We start from the raw sequence: 21,536 nt of genomic DNA, 5'->3' as shown, positions 1-21,536 counted from the left end.
AGTTCTGACTCAATATCTGGGTGGGAACAAAACCTATAAGACTCCAGGTGAACTGGTGCTTGTGGCTCATAGGCCACTCTTGAGTAAAGACAGTTCTAAGTATAATAAAAGTGTCACATAATAGGAAATATTTATTGCCTACCATGTTCTATTACTGAGAGAGCCAGTTAATATATTTTATTTTCTTCAGTTAACCTATTATTAACACATATAGTCGCTAAGACCCTGTATGCCAAGTGCTATTTATCTTCATTTTCTAGACAAGGAAACTACAGCACAGCTAGTAGTAGGCAGGCCGTGGGTTCTCATTTAGGCAGCTGGCTTGAAGCCTACTAGAAAGATGATTCCAATAGCATGTGGAGGATGACCGAAGGAGGGAGGGGCTGTGGCAGGAAACTGGCAAGCCTACTGGTGACCTGGTTCATAGTTGATGAGGCCTAGGCTAGGGAGTGTCTGTGAAATGGAAAAGAGGGACAGAGAAGAGGGAGTAGACAGATGTGATGGCAGACTGGATATGGGTGTGAGAGAACAGTGTAGGGGGTCTGGACCACTGAAGACTTGATTGTAGCTATCTCTTACTGTGTTAGGAAAGACAGAAGGCAAATTTGAGAAAGAAGATGAGGACGGTGTTAGAAGTGGTGAATATGAAGATGCTCTTGGTCTTCTGGAAGAGACCTAAAGCATCTAAGGGTTAGAATTCAGGAGACATCTAGGTTGTGCTTAAGTTTGGATATTGGCAAAAATTAAGCCATGAATGACTGAGGCTATATAGGCAGACTATACTGTTCTGTGCCAGTAAAAGAAATGGGACTGGAATCCAGGTTCCCTTGGCTATAGTAGAGACTGGCTCTGTCCATCCCAGTAGGTATTTTGATCTGGGGAGCAAGAAGAGCACAAATACTCATAGGCTACAGGAAAAGTGGTTTTTGTATTTCTGTAACAACTAAATTCAATGAACTGTACCTCTTCCCCCAGATTAGCAGAAATAAGGATAACTCCACAGAGATGCATAAAGGTTGGGAGATATTTATTTCCTTTAAACAAGGTCATAAATAACAAAGTAGGTCCCAGATTCTGGACCTGCAGCAGGACAGGGATAGGAAGTTGTTGGGTGAAAGGCGGAGGGGGCTACACATCACCTAGACAGTCACAGAAAAGATGGGCTTTAGGAGACTGCCTCTCCCTGCCCTTGGAAATGGCGTGCCTGGGCAGCAGGGGGAGGCTGCGGTGCTGGGGATGAGGCAGCTGGACGAGGGCAAAGACTGGGGATGCTAGGTTGTAATGTTTCTATGTAGAGTGACTTGGAAACCACAAATGGCAACGAGAAGCTGTGGGCCTAGAAGAGGCAAGTGGGCATTCTGCACACCTCCAGAACCAACTATGAAAATGGTTAAATTCAATTATTAAAAACAATTCCACAGGTTTTAGCCTATGGCTTTGTGCATGGGCTGTATTTAACCTGGGTTGCTCATTGTCAGGTGAGGGCTCGAGGCCCCTGGAGCAGCCTGGCCTCAGCCCAGGGCAGGTGCCCAGACATGTGGGAGTGGGACAGTGGGCTCACCCAGATGGGAGGCCATGTGCTTGGACTGGCTGTACCTGATTTTCAGGCTGGTTTCTTGTGATGCTTGCTACCTATCCACCACCCGTCCCTGTACCTAAGGCTGGAATCCTGGCTTCTCTGGGTCTTCTGAACCTAGAAGAGTAAGACTGGGATAAAAAGGTACCTGACTGGTATTAGGGGAAAAATAAGGACCACCCTGTGCATTGTCCATCCCATGAGGTAGGGCAGGACCATGCCAAGAATAATCACAGAGAATGGAGGTCCCTGAGCCTGAAGAGACATCTAGGCCCAGGTGCATTGCATGATGCCAGGAATGGGTATTCTCCAAAGGCAAGGCAGGGAGAACAGGCAGAGGCTACCCCTATACAGGGAAGGGGTAAAAGCTGGGGACCCTGGACTGGGCAGGCCAATGTTGAACAAGGGCCCTGGAAAACAATGCTTTTGGCAGGAATACACAAAAGGGTTTGTACATTTGGGGATGCCCGTCTTTAGGGAGCCGGTGTCACATGGCCGGGCAGGATGGTGAGGAGGAGACAGCGGCATCACAGTGGCCTCTGGTGCGATGTATTTACAACAGAGCTCAATGTTGAGGGAGGGGTGGAAAGCAGGTCACTAACAGCCAGGAAACACACTGTCAAGAGTAAAAAGAGAAGGGAAACAAATGTAACTACCAATAGTTTCTCCCATACTTACCTGTCTCCCTCCCTATGACCACCACCAAAGCCCTTGATATCTGTCCCATTTTCTCATGGCCTCACTCAGGGCTAGACACAGGGTCTGCACTCATTGTACTGCTCATTTGACCACGGGTCCCCAAAAACTATTCATTAAGAGAAATGAAGCATTTATTGTTGATTCCTGGGATCCATCAATGATCAGTTGCTAGATGTGTGGAATGGCCTAAGACTGTCACTTTTGTGACAGCATCCTGTCATCATCTCTGATACATTCTCTGCCTGTCTCTATCATTTCCCAGGCCATGGTGTTCAGAGTTGTCTAAGGCAGAAAATATTTCTTCAAGTTTTCTGAGGGTAAGGAGCAAGTTCCTCTGAACCCTCATCAAAAGAAGAAGCTTTCCAAGCTTTCCAGACACACCTGTAATCCTAGCAACTAGGAAGGCTAAGGCAGGAGGATACAGTTCAAGGCCAGCCTCAGTAACTTAGAAAGACCCTGTCATAAAATAAAATAAAACAAAAAGACTGAGGATGCAGCCCAGTGACAATGTACCCCTGGGTTCAATCTAATCCCCAGTACTACCACCACTACTACTAATAATAATACAACAAGATGTTTTCCAATGGCAGGAATAACTCATCAAGCTGACTGGATCTCTCAGAATTAAGGGCCTTTGCAGCACAGACTAGGAGGTCCATGAAGTGGCCTGAACCACTGGTGTAGGTCAACATGCCTCTCCTCCTCAATGGAGTTCAACTGTGTCTCCCAATGAAGGACTTCCTGGGATGAGAGGCCTGGTCTCCTTTTTTCCTCTGGACCAGTGGTTTTCTCACTTTTGCCTCCCTTAAAATATATTGTAATACCTGCAGGCATTTTTGATTGTCAGAACTGTGTACAGGAAGTACTAATGCCACTTGGCAAGTAAAGGCAGGGATGCTGCTACATCCTTCAATGTAGAGGAGAGCCCCCTATGCCAAAGAATTGCCTACCCCCAGTTGTCAATCGTGCTGAGGCTGAAAATCCTGCTCAAATTCCCTCAATGGCCTTCCCAGCTCTGCTCAGTAGTAGGGCAGGAGAAGACACAGAGAATTTCTCCAGATAAGGACCAATTCCCATTCCAGACTCCTCAAAGAAGGAGTGCTTCAAGAAGAAATGCACACTACAGTGAGGGGTGGGAGAAAGGTGTGACTCAACTGCAGTCTCAGCAACAGCTCATTGGGCCATAGCATGCCAACAACCCACGTGGCTCTGTAGAAAGACACATGCAGTGCCCTTTGTTGAGGAGGAGGAAGAAGGGGCATGGTGACCCAAACAAAACAGAGGTAAAGCAGAGTATTGATAACCCTGCAAATGCTTGTATATTGGGTTGGCCAGCACCGCAGGGCTCATAAACCCTTGTATATCCTTACCACTGGAATCCACCAATGGGCTCTGCAAACCTGTGCCGGATCAGGAAAGTAGCAACAGCTTCAGCTACCTGAAAAAGGAAGAGAGATTCCAGGTCATATGAAGGTTAGTAATGTTGCTAGCCTTGGGAGTCCTGTGAGCATTTGTTGGTTGGTCAGACTTGGTGGTGTCCTCACATCAGTCCCATCAATCTGGGCAGCTTAAGAGCAAAAGAACCCAGGGTGGGAGACTCCTCTGCACCATCCTTGCCAGGGATGGCTCCAGAGAGTTCAGGAAAAATGAGAGCTTCTTGTTACAAGCAGCTTTTCAGAGTTAAAAGCACCTTTTTCCCAAAGGAGAAGCCCATATCAATTCCTAATTGTGACTGGAGTTTAGGATGTAGTTTCTACTCCAACGATCCCTTCTTCCATTTGGCTTTTAGGTATACGGAGAAGGAGAACTTGAGATCTTAACCAAGGGCCCTTGTATAAAATAGCAGGGTGGCAGCGGCTCCTCAGCTCAGACCCACAAAGCCCAGATCATAAGCATCTGCCAGGGAGAGGTTTGGGGAGCTGGTGCATTACCCAGGCCCCTCCCACAGCAGCTGCCGCAGGTAATGCAGGCTGAGACTCAAGAGGCTTGTCCTGTCTTCTGTGATATCCAAAGTTACTCTCACACTCTGTCCTTTTACGTCTTTCAGTATCAGACCCACCTTGTCGGGTGCATCCTCATGGACTGCGTGGCCACACTGGGGTAGGACCTGCATCTGGAACTTCCCTGGAGAAAAAAACAAAGCCAGTCAAAGGGACTTATCCTCTCTTTACTCCCTCTGCAGTTTCACAGGCCATTCCAGGAACATAGCACCTTTCCCCCCAAAACTTCTTAGACCCAAAGACCAAGTCTTTGATGATGATATAAAAACCTGTAATTGTAACCTCTGGTCAATTATTTTCCCTTTTATACCTATTTAATGTACATTTACTTTGGGCAAGACTCACAGGAAAAAGATCCTTTCCTCACAGGATTTATAGTCTAATAGAGGAGTAAAACACAAAAATCAATATTTAAATGCAGCATGTAGTTGCTATGATGAAAACGGGCACTTGGGGCTGTGAGAGCATGGGAAAGGGGCTTCACAGTCCAACGGGAAGGCGTTCAGAAAGAACAGCCTTCACAAAGGAGGGAGAACTTGAAGTAGTATTTATTCCTGGAAATAACAGGAAGCTTGGTTCTGGAGGTAAGCAGTGACCACATTAAGGATTTTGTAGACCATTTAAGAATTTTTATGTTTATTATTATAAAAGTTACTGTTTGAGTATTTTTGTGTCAGGCACTGAACTAAGTACTTTCTTAACATTGTCCTTTGAAACACTAAGATCACAACTAATGTGGAACTATTAAAGAATGAACAGATGGCTGGGGATGGACTCAAGGTAGATTGCTTGCCTTGTATGTATGAGGCCCTGGATTTGATCCCAACTCTGACAAAATTGAAGGAGGAAGAGAGAAAGAATAGAGATCATTGATAAAGAAGGTCCCTAAGGAGATAAAGGATAAGTGACCAAGACCAAAGGCACCCACAGGTATAATGAACAGACTCAGTGGCTCAGCTTTTCATTTACAAAATAATAAGCTCTGGAAGTCCTGGTCCTCATTTTGTGCTTCTCACCGTAGTTACACAGTGTTTCAAAAAGTTCTCAATATGTTCCACCCATTTTTTTCTTTGTTATTCTATCAACTTTTAAAATAGATTCTCAAATCTATCCTATAAAACTACACAGGATAAACACTGACTGAATATATGTTTTGAGATCATGAAACTGAGGTCATGATGGATGAAGTGTCTTGTCTAATGCTGTTGAAAGCCATTGTTTAGTCAGGGAATGGTTGAAAGGTCACTCTGCTGGGGGGGGGGGGGCGGAAATAGGGCGGCTCTGAGATTAGGGCAGATCCTGCGCCCCTGCTACTTTGGAGTTCCCATTGAGTTCTAGCAGGGTTCCGGGAGAATTGGCCTGGTGGAGGGAATGTGTTCCCGGAAATTGTGTGTACAGTGCTGGTGAGAGTTGGGGGTGGGGTGCAGTGGGAGAGTTGCTATTTGAACCTACAAGGCTTTGTGGCAGCTCGGTTATTTTGTGCCCAGCCAGACTGCGGCATAATGCTGCTTTATTAGTGGATGAATTGAAACTATTCCGTTTGGTAAAGCCCTGCTTAGGACCCTCCTCCTGCAGTAAGCTGTCTCTGGGGCTCCAGCCAAGCTGCCTCTCCTTTCAATCTTTTAAGGTACTACTATTAATGCATTTGGATCCAAACAGGGAGCAGTGGGTGCTCCTCTTTGTTATATATTATATGCCACTGGTGCTTGCCTCCCCAAGGGCATGTCATTTCCACAAGAACAGGAGCTAGTATTATTACTTGCTCTATATACCAACACAGGAGTGGGACATTGAGTAGGTGCTTAAATCGTGGATAAATGAATGAATCTCTGAACAATGACTAGACCCAACACCATTTCTATGAGGTCAGCCTCTGATAACTATGGATGTATTTTTCATTCCTCTTTGGGAGAATAGGAAATAAGTAACTAGGAAGAACTCATATATACTAATAACACTGGGTAGGGTACACATAAATTAACATGTTCATGACTAATCCTCACATTTATTCCCATAATTATTTTATGAAATGGGAATATTTTCATTGATCCAAGTTGCACCATGAATAAGTGGTAGATTTCTAGAATTCTATAACACATTTGACTGGTTTGAACACAGTGCTGGGAAAGCTGTAGCTTAGGATCTATGCAGACTTAGCCACTTTCCTTTGTTCTATGGAACATTCTTCAACCTAGCCATTTACTCTCTACTCATGGGATACTTTCCTTAAAGAGAAGGTGGCCTTGGATAGTCCATACTGAAGAAACAGGAGAGCATCTAATGAGAAATTACATATACTATGTTTGCTAGACACAATGAAAAGTATCATAAGTCAGAATCTTACTTCTCCCACATTTTCTTACTTCAATTTTATAAGTAAGTATTAAGATATATTATTATCTCCATTTTATAGATAGAGAAACTCAGGATTAAAGAAGTTGGCAATTCACTCAGGTCACAAAACTAGTAACACTAAGAAGAAAGGTTAAGAACAGAATCTGCTTAAGCATGAATCAATGTAGTTTAGGAGTTGGCACCTCTTCTTCCCATCACCCCAGAAATAATGTCTTTTGACTTCACTTTCACCAGGTCTTTTACCCATATTAAAGCAAGAAACTCTACAAAATTGGTCCTGCTGTCTCCAATGCCATATGTCGAACACACTTGTACCTGTGCACAATGCTCAATCTGTCACTTTCCTACTCATTGTACTTCACAATCCTTTTGAGACTGCCATCAATTTTGTCACTTCACTCATTAAAAAAACCAAAGCTGAGACAAGTCAAGTAACTTGCTCCAGGTAAAACAATTACTAGGAAAGCAATATTCTAAACCCATTTCTCTCAGCTTTGGAGCACCTGCCTTCACCACCTCACCATGCTATCTTCTAAATAGATTTTAGATCTTTTGGTATCTGGATTATCTTGGATATTTCCCTTTCTAAAAAAATTTAAAAATGATAAAAGCATTGATCAGTAAATAGAATATCTCTGTTCACAATTTTACTTACCTATATAGTACTTTATTATTTTCAAACACATGGTCTCATTTTAATTCTTGTAATTCTGAAACATAGTTTTATAATCCTCATTTTTAGATGAAAAAGAGAAGTAGGGGGGAGAAGAGGGAGGAATATTGCTCAGAAAAGAGAAACACTTGCCCTATAATCATATGGTGGGTTAGAAGTAGAGGTAAAAGTCAAAGGTAGGTCTTACTCTAAAGTTCCTGTTCTTTCCATTGTACCTCATCATCTTAGAATATCAATTTCCACATGATTACCTATTTCTCTGCCCTCAGAAAATGAGACCAAGGGCATAATTTGTGGATAACTTACCCTGCATCTGGCCAATGGTCAGATCTTTATCCAACCTATCAACACCTAGAACAAAACAAGAGAATCAATAAAAGTAGCTTTCCAGAAAAGACCCCGTGAAACAGGTTTTGCTTTTCCAATATTAAGTAAAATTGTGAAAAAGTTGTAAACATGACATTCTTAATTCACATTAATGCGGATCCTAAATTCAAGATGGTATAGTTTTACCAGATAAAACTTTCCAGGTTTGAGATTTCCCTACAATCATTTTGCTCATTTAAAGTGGATTCTGGAAACAAGGTTTTACTGTTTTGATTCTCATAAACAGTCAGGCTATCCTTATACCACAGTATCTAGCTCTAGGGGGAACGGGTCTTAATCAGGTACAAAAGCCAGGCCCAAATCAGGACATCCCAATAGATACATATGCTTAGTTAAGTGTAGGAATTGGGATATGGAGAGGAGAAAGGGCACAGAAGATTAACTTTGGTTAATAGTTTTAAAAAGGTGACAATATACTATTATGGACTTAATTGTTTCCCAAAATTCATCCTGAGCCCCTAACCTCTAATGTAACTGTATTTGAAGCTAGGACCTATAGGAAGTAATCATGGTTAAGTGAGGCCAAAAGTGTGGGGCTCTGATAAAAAAGGATTAGTGTCCTTATAAGGAGAGACACCAGAGAGCTCGTTCTTTCTTTCTCTGGTCCACATAAGAACACACAGAGAAGCCAACGATCTGCAAACCAGGAAGGGAACCATTATCAGAGTCCAATCTTACTGGTACCCTGATGTCAGACTTTCAGCTTCTCAAACTGTGAAAAAAATACCTATCTGTTGTGTACCCAATCTATGATATTTTGTTACTGCAGCTAAGTTCTCACACACACACACACACACACACACACACACACGTATATATGTACTTACCAGCCAAGAGCAGCAATTTAGGAATAGGACAACTAAGAAAGAGATTGGATAAGCCTCGAAACCAGCCATCCCAGTATTTTTCTGTTTTTGCCAGTTCAATTCTCCAGGTATATGGATGGTCTTTCTTGGTCTGGAGGAATAAGAGCAAATCCTGAGTCTCTGAGGGCCACCCCTGGAGGAATAGGATAAAAACTAGGACCCTGAGAAAAGGAAAGGGAAGGAAACTAGCACTTACTAAGGACCTACTGAATTCCAGGCATTTTATTAAACACTTAATCCTATGGTAATCTTACACAGGTTATTGAAATTTCCATTTTTAGATAATCCAAAGTTTTCTTTTTTACTTCTATTAGTTTTTTTTCCTTTTCTTTCTTTTTAAAAGAGATGAAGTATTATTGTGTTACCTAGGTTGGCTCTAAACTCCTAGGCTCACATGATCCACCTGCCTCAGCCTCTTGAGTAGCAGGACTACAGACACATGCCACCATGTCCAGCTATTTTTATTAGCTTTAATGATACAAGTAACTTATAAGATCACAAACTGGTAAATTGTAAAGCCAAGATCAAACTTTTCTTATACTCAGTTGGAAAAAGAACATATCATCAAAAGAATAATCACAAACACCACACTGTAGGATAAAAAAAATGTTTACAGTATTAAGTGAAAGAAATGGACTGTTACATGTCATCTAGGTTAGAATTACTGTTGGAAAAAAGTGATGTGCTTAGGTGAAAAAAACAGATGGTAAAATTGAAAATAGGTTGATTTTGTTGGTAAAGTATATTTTTCCTCATATCTTGATTTATGATAATGAGATACTGTTCCTGCAGAAGTAATTCAAAAGAGAAATATGACACAAATATGAAAACATGTCAACATGTTTTATCTTGACAGTTGGAAAGTAGATGGCACTTGGTATACAATCAAGTATTAGCTAAACAAATAAATGTTTCTATTTTATTGCTTTTTTTTTTTTTACTTTTTTGCATTACTGAAATAGGTGAAATATAATGGGAATAAATAATTGGGATACTGCACTAACTACAATATGAAAATCTTAAAGGAAACACGATAATAACAAAACATGTTAAAGAAAACAAAAAAATCACTGGATGTTTAAGATGTCCATACCCAAAGTGACCTATAGAGTTAATGTAATCCCTATCAAAAGCCCAGTGATATTTTTTTGAGGATTTTCTTAACAAACAAACAAAAACAATGAAATTGGAGGACTCACATTCCCTGATTTCAAACCATTACAAAGCTATTAAGTTTGATACTGACATGAAGAAAAATAGACCAAGGAAACAGAGAACCCAGAAATAAACCCATGTGTGTATGTGTGCGTGTGTGTGTATGTATGTGTGTGTGTGTGTTTGTGTGTGTGTGTGTGTGCACGTGATTTCAAATGACCTTTGCTAAGAGTATCAATAGCACTCAATGGGAAAAGGACAGTCTTTTCAACAGTGTTGAGGTAACTAAACAAATAAATATCCATATGCAAAAGAATGAAGAGGGACAGATGGACACTAATGCCATGAAAAGATGCTCACCATCAATGGTTATTAGAGAAATACAATCAAAATCACAATCAGATATCACTTTATACCCCCAAAGATGACTATAATCAAAGAGGGAGATAGTAACAGTGTTGTAAGGATATGGACAAACTGAAAGCCTCAGACACTGCTAGTAGGAATGTAAAATGTTGCATTACTTTGAAAAACAGTTCCTCAAAAGGTTACCCATATTTACCAAATGATCCAGCAGTCCACTCCTAGGTATACATAGTCAAGAAAAATAAAAATCTATGTCCATACAAAAGTTGCAAAAAAAAGTAAATATTCATAGCAGTATTATTCATAATAGAAAAAAAAGTGGAAATAATCCAAATGTTCATCAACTGATGAGTGTATAAAATGTAGCATATCCGTAAAATGGAATATTTTTTAGACACAAAAGAAACAAATGACTGATACATGTTACAACATGATGAACTTTGAAAGCCTTATGCTAAGGTAAAAGAACTCAGCCGCAAAAGACCACATGTTGTATAATTCCATTTATATTTAATGTACAGGATAGGTTAAGCTATAAAGACAGAAAGTAGATTAGTGATTGCCTAAGGCTAGGAGAGTTGGGGAGAAATAGGAAGTGATGGCTAATGGATAATAACTGATACGCTTCAGTTTGTCCTCTCAACAAAACTGCTGGAGTTTATAAAATCATATAATGGTTCTTATAAAAAAATTGCAAACAAAAAATGAGTTGGAATTGAAAATCAGAGGATCTTGGTGTGTTTTAACTCTAACTTTTATGTGTTACTGTTATTTTTATGTGATACTGTTAAGAAAGTATCTATACCTGAGACACAAAAATGATGATAATTTTTATAATGCAGAGCTAAAATGAGAAGTTGACAAATGTTAAGTATTCAGGATAGTGCCTAGCACATAAAAGGTAAGAAGTAATAAAACATACTAAATCTACTAAATACCTGCTTCGTTACCTTGAGAAAGACTCTTAACTTCTGAGCCTCAGTTACTATACTGTAATATGGAAGAAAAGATCTCACAGGGTGTTGGGAGGGCCAAATAGACAATGTATTACTTATATTTTTGAAACTCTGAAGATTTACCAAGTATTATTCAGATCACTGATCTTAAGGATGGCAAGAAGATCCTCATTAAATTAAAAATACCATTAAAAAATGTTCTCTCCTTGTTAATAATAAGTAGCATCTACAAAAGTAGAGGAGAATGTGATTACACCAAGCCAATTACTTGTCATTAGTAAGATATTTATAATTCATTCCAGAAAGTCTGCTGCTCATAGTCACTAGACATTTCCGAAAAAAAAAGCACCCCTTTCCTTTACTGTCCTCAAACCAACTGTCTAGCCAGTACTCACAGAACACTTACTGCTCACACAAGCCTGAGATAAATGCTGAGGGAAATTCATGCAGAACATCAGTTTCTGCCCTGAAAATGCACTTTTTTTTTGCTTGTTATACAATTTTTGCACAAGTAGAGAACAACATGGACCATCAACCTAGAAATAACTAGCAGGAGACCACTGTATTTTTTAATGTGATTTACGACAATCTATACTATGGCTCAACAAACACAATTTCTAAAAGAAATACTAAGTTGTGTCATATCAACTTTAGGTGCTGTACTAGAAATGGACTGATAAATGGAGGTCAGAAAACACTTCCAAGGAGATAGACCTTGAAAGCTGAGTAAAATTTAGATGGGCTTAGAGTAGACAGGTAAGAAATGGGCTTTTTCTCATGAGAAACTACAGGAACAGAGGGAGAGATGAGAAAGTCTGGTGAGAAAGCAGTTCTGTTTAAGGGGAGATTATATACTTTAAGGTTTTACATTGCAACTGGTCAAAACTATTGACAGTGCTTTTTATCTTATATTTAACCTAAGTATCTCTTACATTGGTGTCTCTGTCCCCTAAAATATGTAATCACACTTAGAACCATCCCCTACCCTATCTTTCTAAGACAGCAGGCCTTCACCTACCTCCATGTCATCTTCCTTTTTCCTCTTGTTTACTGACTCACTTCCTTCTTCTTCTTCTTCTTCTTCTTCTATAATTCCTTCCACTATAGATTTTGAGCCTTCTGGACTAGTAATTCCTTCACACCTAGATTTTTTTAAAAATAAAATTACTATTACATATTTCTTTTCTATCACAAATTGTTTCAGAGATACCCATATTTACGGCCTTTTATGATCAAATTTTAATAGAACTTAATAATGCTCTTGGAAGAAGAATGTGAAAATGTGAAAAAACATGACCAATATGTAACTATACTCCAATGGCTGATTTTCAGCTCTTGTACTAATATAGACCCATAGAAAAGGAACAACCATTTCCTGAGGCATGGTGACAAAAGTTTTATTGGTGTTCTTTTATACAATTATCATTATAATCATATGAAATAGCCCTGAAGAGATAATAATTGTCCAGGATTATCTGGAAAGAATTATTTATGGGTGGATTAAGCTGGTGTGCAAATTCAGCCCCAACAAACTCCAATGCATGGTGTTTTTTTGTTGTACTCTGCTTACAGTAGAATAAGACTCAGATGAAATGGTAAAAGATACTACTTTTATTTTTATTTTTTGGTACAAGGGGTACTTAAAAATTGAACTACCTCCCTAGCCCTTTTTGTTTTTATTTTGAGACAGGGTCTCGCTAAATTGCTTAAGGCCTTACTAAGTTGTTGCTAAGGCCTTGCTAAGTTGCTGAGGTGGCTTTGAACTTGTGATCCTCCTGCCTCAGCCTCCTGAGTCATTGGGATTACAGGCGTGCACCACCACTCCTGACCTACTTTTTAGTTGGCTGAAAGAAACTGGCAATTAGAACAACCATGGCCAGCTGAATAGACCATCTGATCCAACCAATTATTGCTAGGTGTTTTTCTCTTAAAAATGGTATCTGTTGTAGGGCACAGTGGTGCATGCCTGTAATTCCAGAGGTTCAGGAGGCTGAGGCAGGAGGATCACAAGTTCACAGCCAACCTCAGCAACTTCGTGAGACCCTGTCTCAAAATAAAATGTTAAAAAAAAAAAAAAAAGCAGGGAGGGGGGCTGGGGATGTGGCTCAGTTGTTATGCACCCCTGGCTGGGTTTAATCCCTGGTTACCACTCTCCTACCCCACCAAATAGTATCTCTTTATATTATGAAATTAGGTAGAAAAATTATTATTATATGAGCAGCTAGTACTTAATCCCTTTAGAGAGAATTTGATGGAAAAATACACTGACAAGTGCTAACAGTAAAAATCCCAAGGGCCTGGGTATTGGCCAGTATCAAGGTCTACTTTACATGATATAGAGGAAGTTATTTTTGCCCTTGAAAAGTGGGAGAAAAGGAGAGAAGATAGGAAGGAAAATAAAAAGGCTAGAATAAATTGAAGGGTCAGTGGAGATTTTTAAGAATGATAACTTCTTTCTATTCTCCCAAACCTTTAGTAAAGTGTATATTCATAAATATTTTGTTAAGTGAGGGTTTTCTATGAACTTCGAGTGCTGAGTTTCATATCTATAATATAGTAGTACAAATGTGATTAAAAAAAATAGTGTAACAAAGAAATATGTGCTTTGAATTTCCAATACCTGTGTGTGGATAAGAAGGTTTAGGGCAAAAAATTTCAGCATGGAACCTGGCAGTGTCATATCTTCTTTAAAGCCTCTGCATTGTATCTGTCTGATATTATTACTGAAAATGTCTTTTTAGGCATACCAATCCATGCTACAGGCTTTGAAGTCAAATACAGAAGAGTTTGAATCTTAGCTTTATTATCTACTAGTTGTGTAGTCGTGGGAAATTAATTATCTCTCTGAACTTCTATTTCCTCACCTATAAAGCAGTATTTTTTTACAGCTTGAGGATTTGCTTAGTAAATTCCTAATGTAAAAAATTCTATGGGGTAAACAACTATGTTTCCTCAGTAAATAAATTTCAAGAAAAAAAAAAAAAGAAACCTGTAGGTTAAAACATACTTAAGAGAAGTTATCAACTAACTGGTTATGTATATTTACTTTATTTAATTCTAATCTTAACTTTTTAAAAAATGTCTTTATATTTATGTGGTGCTGAGGATCGAACCCAGTGCCTCACGCATGCTAGGCGAGTGTACTACCTCTAAGCCACAATCCCAGCCCCATTAATCTTAACTTTAAAAAAAATTATGAAATGCATAGTAGGAACTGAAGCTAACAACAAGATAGTATATAATGCAGTAGCTCAAAAGAGAGCCCTTGAATGATCTATCACCAAAAAAATAAATGTTTAAAGTGCTAAATATGCTAATTTAGAATCAGGCATTCCAAAAAAATACAAATATTGAAATATCATGTTGTACCCCATAACTGTATAAATAAAAAGTAAAATTTAAAAAAATCATTTGAAACAAAGCAGAAATATGATTCAGATTAGATTTTGGTGATATTAAATTTTTTAAGGTATGATAATATCATTGAGATTAGGTTTAAAAAGCCAGTTACAGAGGAAATTGTATTTGGAATTTGCCTCAAAATATTTACGTGTGAAGGAAATAAATGGGCACACAGATGAAACAAAACTGGTCATAAGTTAGTAACTTTTCAAAAATGGGCAGTGAGTACATTGGGGTTTATGGCATTATTCCAATATGTTTGTGATTTTTTTCCATAGTACAAGGTTTTAAAAATAAAGACAGTTTATATAAAATACTTTGCACAGTGCCAGGCAAATAGTAACCACTCAATAATGCCATTATTATTTTCATCTAACTCTTGTACTCCTATGTATTCTGTTGGATAACATTCTCTCAATTCATCTAAAGTTTATTTTGTGGCTATGCAGCAATTCCCAGGATCCAAGTAACTCTATCAAAAAAGATCAATTGGGTTAAATAATTTTAGTTCACCCTTAGAATCTGACTTTTACTCTGGTTATGCACAGATTTTATATTATAATTTCCTCATACTGAGGTTTGGCTTATGAGGAGAATGAAACCATAGCTGTCAGTCAAAAGTGGACACTTAATGTTTAATGTGAACTCTCTGGAATGCCTTACTTTTCAATACCTAAAGTTTTGCTAACGTAATTCAGTATGACATAAACAATAAATACTGGCTTTGGGATTTCTTTAAAAAAAAAAAAAAAGAAAAAGAAAAAGTATCCATAAGGCTTGCCCAAATAAGCTCACCTGTAAAATTACCTAAAATAATGAAAGCATGTCAGTATGATGAGTAAGTATAACATAAAAAAAAGCAATCTATAACTCCTCACCAAAATTCAGCTTCTAACCAGCCCAAAAGGAAAAAGTAAGACCTACTGTTTGACTTGGCCAACCATGGAGACACGAGCAGACTCCAGATTTCGAATTTGGCCACTCTTCACACTAGGAGACAAAAGTGAGAAAGGAGAGAGAAGGTTACTCAGTATTGATTTCATCACATTACTAGAATCAAATGAGTAATTCTGCAGATTCTGTGGGATCTAACAAAAAGTTATAGTTACCCATATTGCTCACCACTATTGAAAATCACTACTATTCCTCCTCCTCTGTCTCTCTTAACTATAAACTGGGTCGTAAAAATCAAGTAAAGTCATTATAGTTCTACAAATATTTACCAAGGGGGTACTTGTGCCAAATCTATGCGCAGGACAGAAGAAGCTAATCAGAACATAAAAGTTGATCAGAGCATTGTAGGCAGAAAGTATATCATGAAAAAAGATACCATGATGTGAAAGTCAGCAGGAAGATGATTTTAGAAAACCAAATACAAGGAGTAGCAAGGGACAGCAAAGTGGGAACAGGACAGAATAGGACTGGTATACCAGGGGCTAGTTCCTTGCAAACTGAGAGGTGGGACCTCTAAGAGATGATTAGGCAGAGCTCAGCCCTCATGATTGGACTAATATCCTTATGTTGGGTGGGTTTGTTAAAAAAGTGAGTTTGGCTCTCTCTTGAACTCCCTCACTATGTGGTGCCCTGTGCTACCATACAGTGAATGCAATAAGGCCCTCAAATGCAAGCTGTGATCTGGGAGTTTCTAGCCCCAAAAACTATGAGAAAAATAAACTTTCATTGTTTATAAACTGTCTAGTCTGGTATTCTTGACAACAGCATAAAACAAAGACACAGTCATGCTATAGAGCTTAGACTATCTGAATAGATTAGTCTTTTTACTACTTGTTTACCTAAGGGCAAAGCAAAATGATTGCGAATCCCCAGGGAAACTAGAAACACTGCTCAAAGCAGGCCACCAGAAAAACACATCTCCAAATTTTTTAGCTTAAAAAATCATTTAAGGGCTGGGGCTGTAGCTCAGTGGTAGAGCACTGAGACCCTGGGTTCGATCCTCAGCACACATAAAAATAAATAAATAAATATGTTGTGTCTATCTACAACTAAAAAATTTTTTTTTTAAAAAATCATGTAAGTTAGAGGCTGGGAGATGTAGCTCAGTGGTAAAATGCTTGCCTAGCATGTGTGAGGTCCTGGGTTTGATTTCCAGTAACACACACAAAATCATGCAAATTTAAAAGCCCCTTCCTAGATAATGATATTATTTCTTACCTAATGATAAACAAAAGCAATCAGAACTACTACCTTATCTTTCAACCACCAACTGAACCAATATACATACCAGCATTTCTAATGATAAACTGTCTTGATGTCTATTAATATATATTTAAAATATATATATATCAAATACTTCTGCTATATTTCCATTTAGATTTTTTTTTCTTCTGGTACCGGGGATTGAACTCTGGGCACTGTTATTACTTAACTATATCCTCAGCCCTTTGTTTTTTTTTTTTTTTACAACAGGGTCTCACCAAATTGCTGAGGCTGAACTCAAATTTACAATCCTTTTGCCCCATCCCAAGTTGCTGGGATTACAGGCATGTGCCACCACACCCAGCTTTGTATGAGTCAAGGTCACTACTATCATGCTGAATTCAATGGTCATTCCTTGGTTCTCATCTTACTTGATTTCTCAGCAGCATTTGACTCAGTTGCTCTCTCCCTCCTTTTAAAAACATGTGCTCTACCCTCCTAGTTACTTTATACCTCACCAACTGTGACTTTCCAGTTTCCTTTGTTGGATCTTCTTCCTAACCTCTAAATATTGGGGGAATACCCAAGATCAACTCTTTGATCTTTTATCAACATCAAATTCCTAGGTGATTGCATTTGATTTTTCAGCTTTAAATGTTATCTTAGTGATGACAATTCCCCAATTTGTCTGTAGCTCAACCTCTTCTAACTAGTATATACAACTTCCTACTTAACATTTCCACCTAGATTTCTAATAAGCATTTCAATTTAGCCAAAACCAATTCCCTTTCCCTATTTCTACCCAATTGACTTCTGTCTGTACTGTTCATCCAACAATCACTATAATTCTTCCTTGAGCTCCCTCCTGGCCATCTTTTTTCTCCCAATTTCAATCCATAGGTGGATTTTGTCAGTTCAACCTTCTAAATATATATCTTACTACACTGTATCAGGGGTTCATTTGATGCTTTGACTATATCTCTTGTGGCTTTGAAACTTACATTTTTTTTCTTTTTCCTAACCTTTTTCTCCCTGATCCTTTCCTCCCTGATATTCTTTTCCTTAACCTTCTCTCTGATCTTCTGTGATCTTTTCCCTAACTTCTCCTCCCTGATCTTTTTCTTGCTGATCTCTCCTCCCTAATCTCATTTTCTCTGATTCACCTCTATAAAAGCCTGATGATGGACAGAATCATAGCCTTTGGGATGGGAACCCCTTGTGTTTCTTGTTTGCTAGCATAGCAATAAACTATCTTTTTCCTTTTCCTCAAAACCATGTCCTCATTATTGGATTGGCATCGGGGACAAGGACTGAGCTTTCAGCAACAATCGTATTTCTTCTGTTGCCTAGTTTATTACACTCCTACATTTCTACAATAGCCTCCTAATCAACTTCCGTTATCACCCCATTTCCTGCTCTTTTTCCTATTTTATTTTTCTCAGAGCCAGAGCAGTGGAACCAAGATGCAACTCACTGTCTGACTTTTCAAAGCCCCTTCTTAGTGATTATACCCTACTGCTTCGCATTAGCAAGACCAAGGAGCAAAAGCAGTAATTGTTGACCCCGTATTTCAATAATTTTTTTCTTTAATCTGGAATAGAAAATGGCCAAGAGTCATAAACTTGATTCAGATATCCAGTGGTGTACAAAACAAAATATTAAATACCTCATAATATTTTATGATTCTTGGACACAGAAAATAGGTTTTAAAAATCAATGACACATAGAATCTAGAACACCTTAACATTTAACAAACAGAAATCTTACTCTATTCTGTAGCTGCACTAGAATCAAGACAGGGCCTATCACAACCCTGGATGGGTGCCCTTTTATAACTCCTATGCTTTCTTCATTGTGTTGTATTTATGTATTTACTTGGTTTTGTTTTTTAAAAATATTTTTTAGATGTTGATGGACCTTTATTTTATTCATTTATTTATATGTGGTATTGAGAATTTAACCCAGTGCCTCACATATGCTAGACAAGTGCTTTGCCATTGAGCTACAACCCTAGCCCCTTGTTTTTGTTTTTAATGCAAGACAAATTTTACCTTAGGCCTTTGAACAGGTACATATCTTATGTACTAGAGAAAATGTCTGCTGAATAAATTTTTAAAATTTTGGAAAAGGATAAATTATAGATAAGTTTTTTCACTAGTTATTACTAAGGAAGCAGCAGGGCACCTGAGGTACATGTCTGGCAGCAGTTGCATTCTCATTCTCATTCTCTTTGGTGTTTCTGAGAGATCTTAAATCTTGTGTTATGATACTGACAAGGAATGGTAGAAGCAACCTCAGCAAATACAAGCATCATTCTGGCAAGTCATATTCTAGCATGAGACCCTATGTCCTAGGAAAACTCTCTAGGATACATATACTACATTGTGTCTTAAGTTTCCAATTGATATCTCTGATTCAGTTAATAGACATGTTCTGTCTTCTAGGGCAAACAGCAGTATGCTATATGCTGTGTGAAAGTACAAAAGAAATAGAGAACAGCTTCTACCTTTATGATGTGGGAAAGGCACTGAGACCGGCAATAATGAAAATAACAATATATGAGCATCTCTCTCAAAGGAAGACTGGAAGACTAAGAGTAAATATAGTGCTATATAATAATAAACTCAAAGGACTTTAGCAATTTTGCTGAGAGTGTTATCTCATGATATGGAGGATTAAGAGAAAACATTCTGGAGAAGAAACTATAGATAGATTTTGAAGAATTAGGTAGGAAGTTAGGATGTGGAAGATATTCTAGTCCAAGGCTTATCTCCTTGAGGGAAGGATATGTTTCAGTCATCTCTGAATCTTCATCCTTTAGCATAAAATAAATATAAATATTTATATAAAAAGTGATATATATTTAATAAAAGTGATTGAAGGAATGAATTTATTACCGAACAGTCTTTTCTTAAGCAGAAGCCATAGCCAATTTTGTCAGTATTTTTTATAAGAACTATTCACCTAAAACTCAAACACATTCTTGAGAATGGAACTTACACCCATCCTCTATTTCGGTATCATTTTCATTTTACCTGAAACACAGAATGTGAATCTAGAACCATGGAGTATCAGAGATAGAAGAGGACTTAGAGTAAATCTAGTCCAAGTTCTCACCTTAGAGGCAGAAGTGGCTACAAAGCAGATGATCTACAATCACTAAGACCTTAGGAAATATTACAATTTATTGGAAAAGGATAGGTTTTTAGATGACTTAGCCAATTCTGAAACATTTAAAAAAGTTGTGTTTTTTTTTAAATTCTGCTCTTTAACTAATTTAATTTCTCACATACTATTATAATAAAGCTTTGGAAAATTATTTTTTCCTTTAATCTTAGTGTTTATGCTGACAAAAAAGAAAAACTTCAATTTAACACTTAAAATTGAGACAACATATATTTGTGAATTACCTCCATTCAATAGCATTCTCCAAAGACTGGAAGGTTTTAGGACGACCACGTAAGAAATTCTGCATGCTATTAAGTGCATCCATGGCTGTACCTGGATATTAAACAAAAATATAAGAAATATTAACCACAGCCTTTAACTTATTCTGAGCATTTACACTTACTGAGTCAACTCTCTACATCTACCCCAGGTGCCAGCAGAATTCAATAATGCTTGGGAAAACAAAGATACAGTTTAAGAAAATCCAAAGACTAATGTGATAGCCAGCTTCCAATATAGCCCTACTGCTAATCACTCCCTTGTGTAGTGCCCCTACAATAAATAGGGTGTATAAGCAATAGTGTGACTTTTCAGTCTGGATCATAAAAGATATGGCAGCTTCTTTTTAAATGGTTAATAAAATTATGGGATATGACATACAATTAAAATATTATTTAGCCATAAAAGAATATTAATGAAGAATTTCTAATCACATGGAAAAATGATTATACAATTTTAAAAACAGACCAAGTGGGACATGTCTCAAGATGAATGAAACTGATAATAAATTAAAACAAGATAATAGTTTATCAGAAATCATCTCCTATAAGTCAACGATTCTGATTTGGTCTTACCTTCCACAACATCAATCATGCACAGACCCAGGAGGCTTGGCACCAGGTTAGCCGATGCTGTGTGTACTGCAATAGCACCGCCCATGCTATGTCCAATTAGCATAATTGGAGGAGGGAGGTCCCCGTACATGGCTTCAACCACATTGCCAACATCCCTGCAGAGATGGGGGGAAAATGCTGGTAATACTCTCTAACAATACCATTAAACTAGTTTTCTTTCCCAGATCCTTCCTTTGATCTGTAAATAGTAGTTCTGGGGGATGGCAAAGGTTTATAGGGCCATCTTACAACACACCTATGTAATCATGTCCTCTAATATCTCTGCAGCTAGCCACATATGTAGCTCTCCTAATAAATACCAAGTTAAAGACTAAGAACCCAAATTTTCTAATTTTTCTTTTTTACATCACACTTTTACTGTTCCATACACTTAGTGCAATTACATAAATATAATGCCTTTGTTTTGAACCTAAGCTTAAAGCTCTGGACAAATAATTTAACTATTCTATGCCTCAGTTTTCTCAACTATAATGTAATAAAATTTGGATTTACAAGATGAATACCAACCTCAATTTATGTTTTACTATGTGATCTTGGATTAGTTTATTAACTTCTCCAACAGTGAATTTCAACATTTATATGCCAAGGCCAATGTCTCGGCTTGGCACCAGAATCACGAGGCACTCACAGCTTTGTAGGTTCAAACAGCAATTCTTTATTCCAGCTCTCACACCACCTCCACACAGGTCCAGGGGCAAACGTGTTCTCCTGTCTCCCGCACCCACCACCTACTCCACGAGGCTATCTCCAAATCCCATTTTAATCTCACGAGAACTCAACGGGAACAAGCAGCAGGAACACCCTAATCCCAACAATAATCTTCAACTTCCAACTTCCCTAAAACCCATTATCTTAAACTGGC

The 21,536-nt window shown here is 38.2% G+C and overlaps 1 protein-coding gene across 1 annotated transcript in view; it reads right to left on the bottom strand.

Moving 5' to 3' along the window:
* Window positions 1–1,010: 1,010 nt before the first annotated feature.
* Window positions 1,011–21,536, bottom strand: part of Ppme1 (protein phosphatase methylesterase 1) — a 60,185-nt gene continuing 39,659 nt past the window's right edge. Inside the window, exons 6-14 of the mRNA XM_005323189.4 lie at window positions 20,615–20,769; window positions 20,003–20,093; window positions 15,360–15,425; window positions 12,052–12,175; window positions 8,518–8,647; window positions 7,610–7,654; window positions 4,335–4,399; window positions 3,646–3,713; window positions 1,011–2,192 (exon numbers count right to left, since the gene is read on the bottom strand). Of these exons, the coding sequence (XP_005323246.1) occupies window positions 2,174–2,192; window positions 3,646–3,713; window positions 4,335–4,399; window positions 7,610–7,654; window positions 8,518–8,647; window positions 12,052–12,175; window positions 15,360–15,425; window positions 20,003–20,093; window positions 20,615–20,769 (763 nt within the window). The 3' untranslated portion in view covers window positions 1,011–2,173. The remainder of the gene's footprint in view (window positions 2,193–3,645; window positions 3,714–4,334; window positions 4,400–7,609; window positions 7,655–8,517; window positions 8,648–12,051; window positions 12,176–15,359; window positions 15,426–20,002; window positions 20,094–20,614; window positions 20,770–21,536) is intronic.

This window comes from Ictidomys tridecemlineatus, chromosome 4 (genome assembly GCF_052094955.1).
Source record: "Ictidomys tridecemlineatus isolate mIctTri1 chromosome 4, mIctTri1.hap1, whole genome shotgun sequence".
In the NCBI taxonomy this organism is placed as follows: domain Eukaryota; kingdom Metazoa; phylum Chordata; class Mammalia; order Rodentia; family Sciuridae; genus Ictidomys; species Ictidomys tridecemlineatus.
Note: the sequence above shows the minus strand (reverse complement) of the source record. Positions and strands in the feature narration are given on the sequence as shown.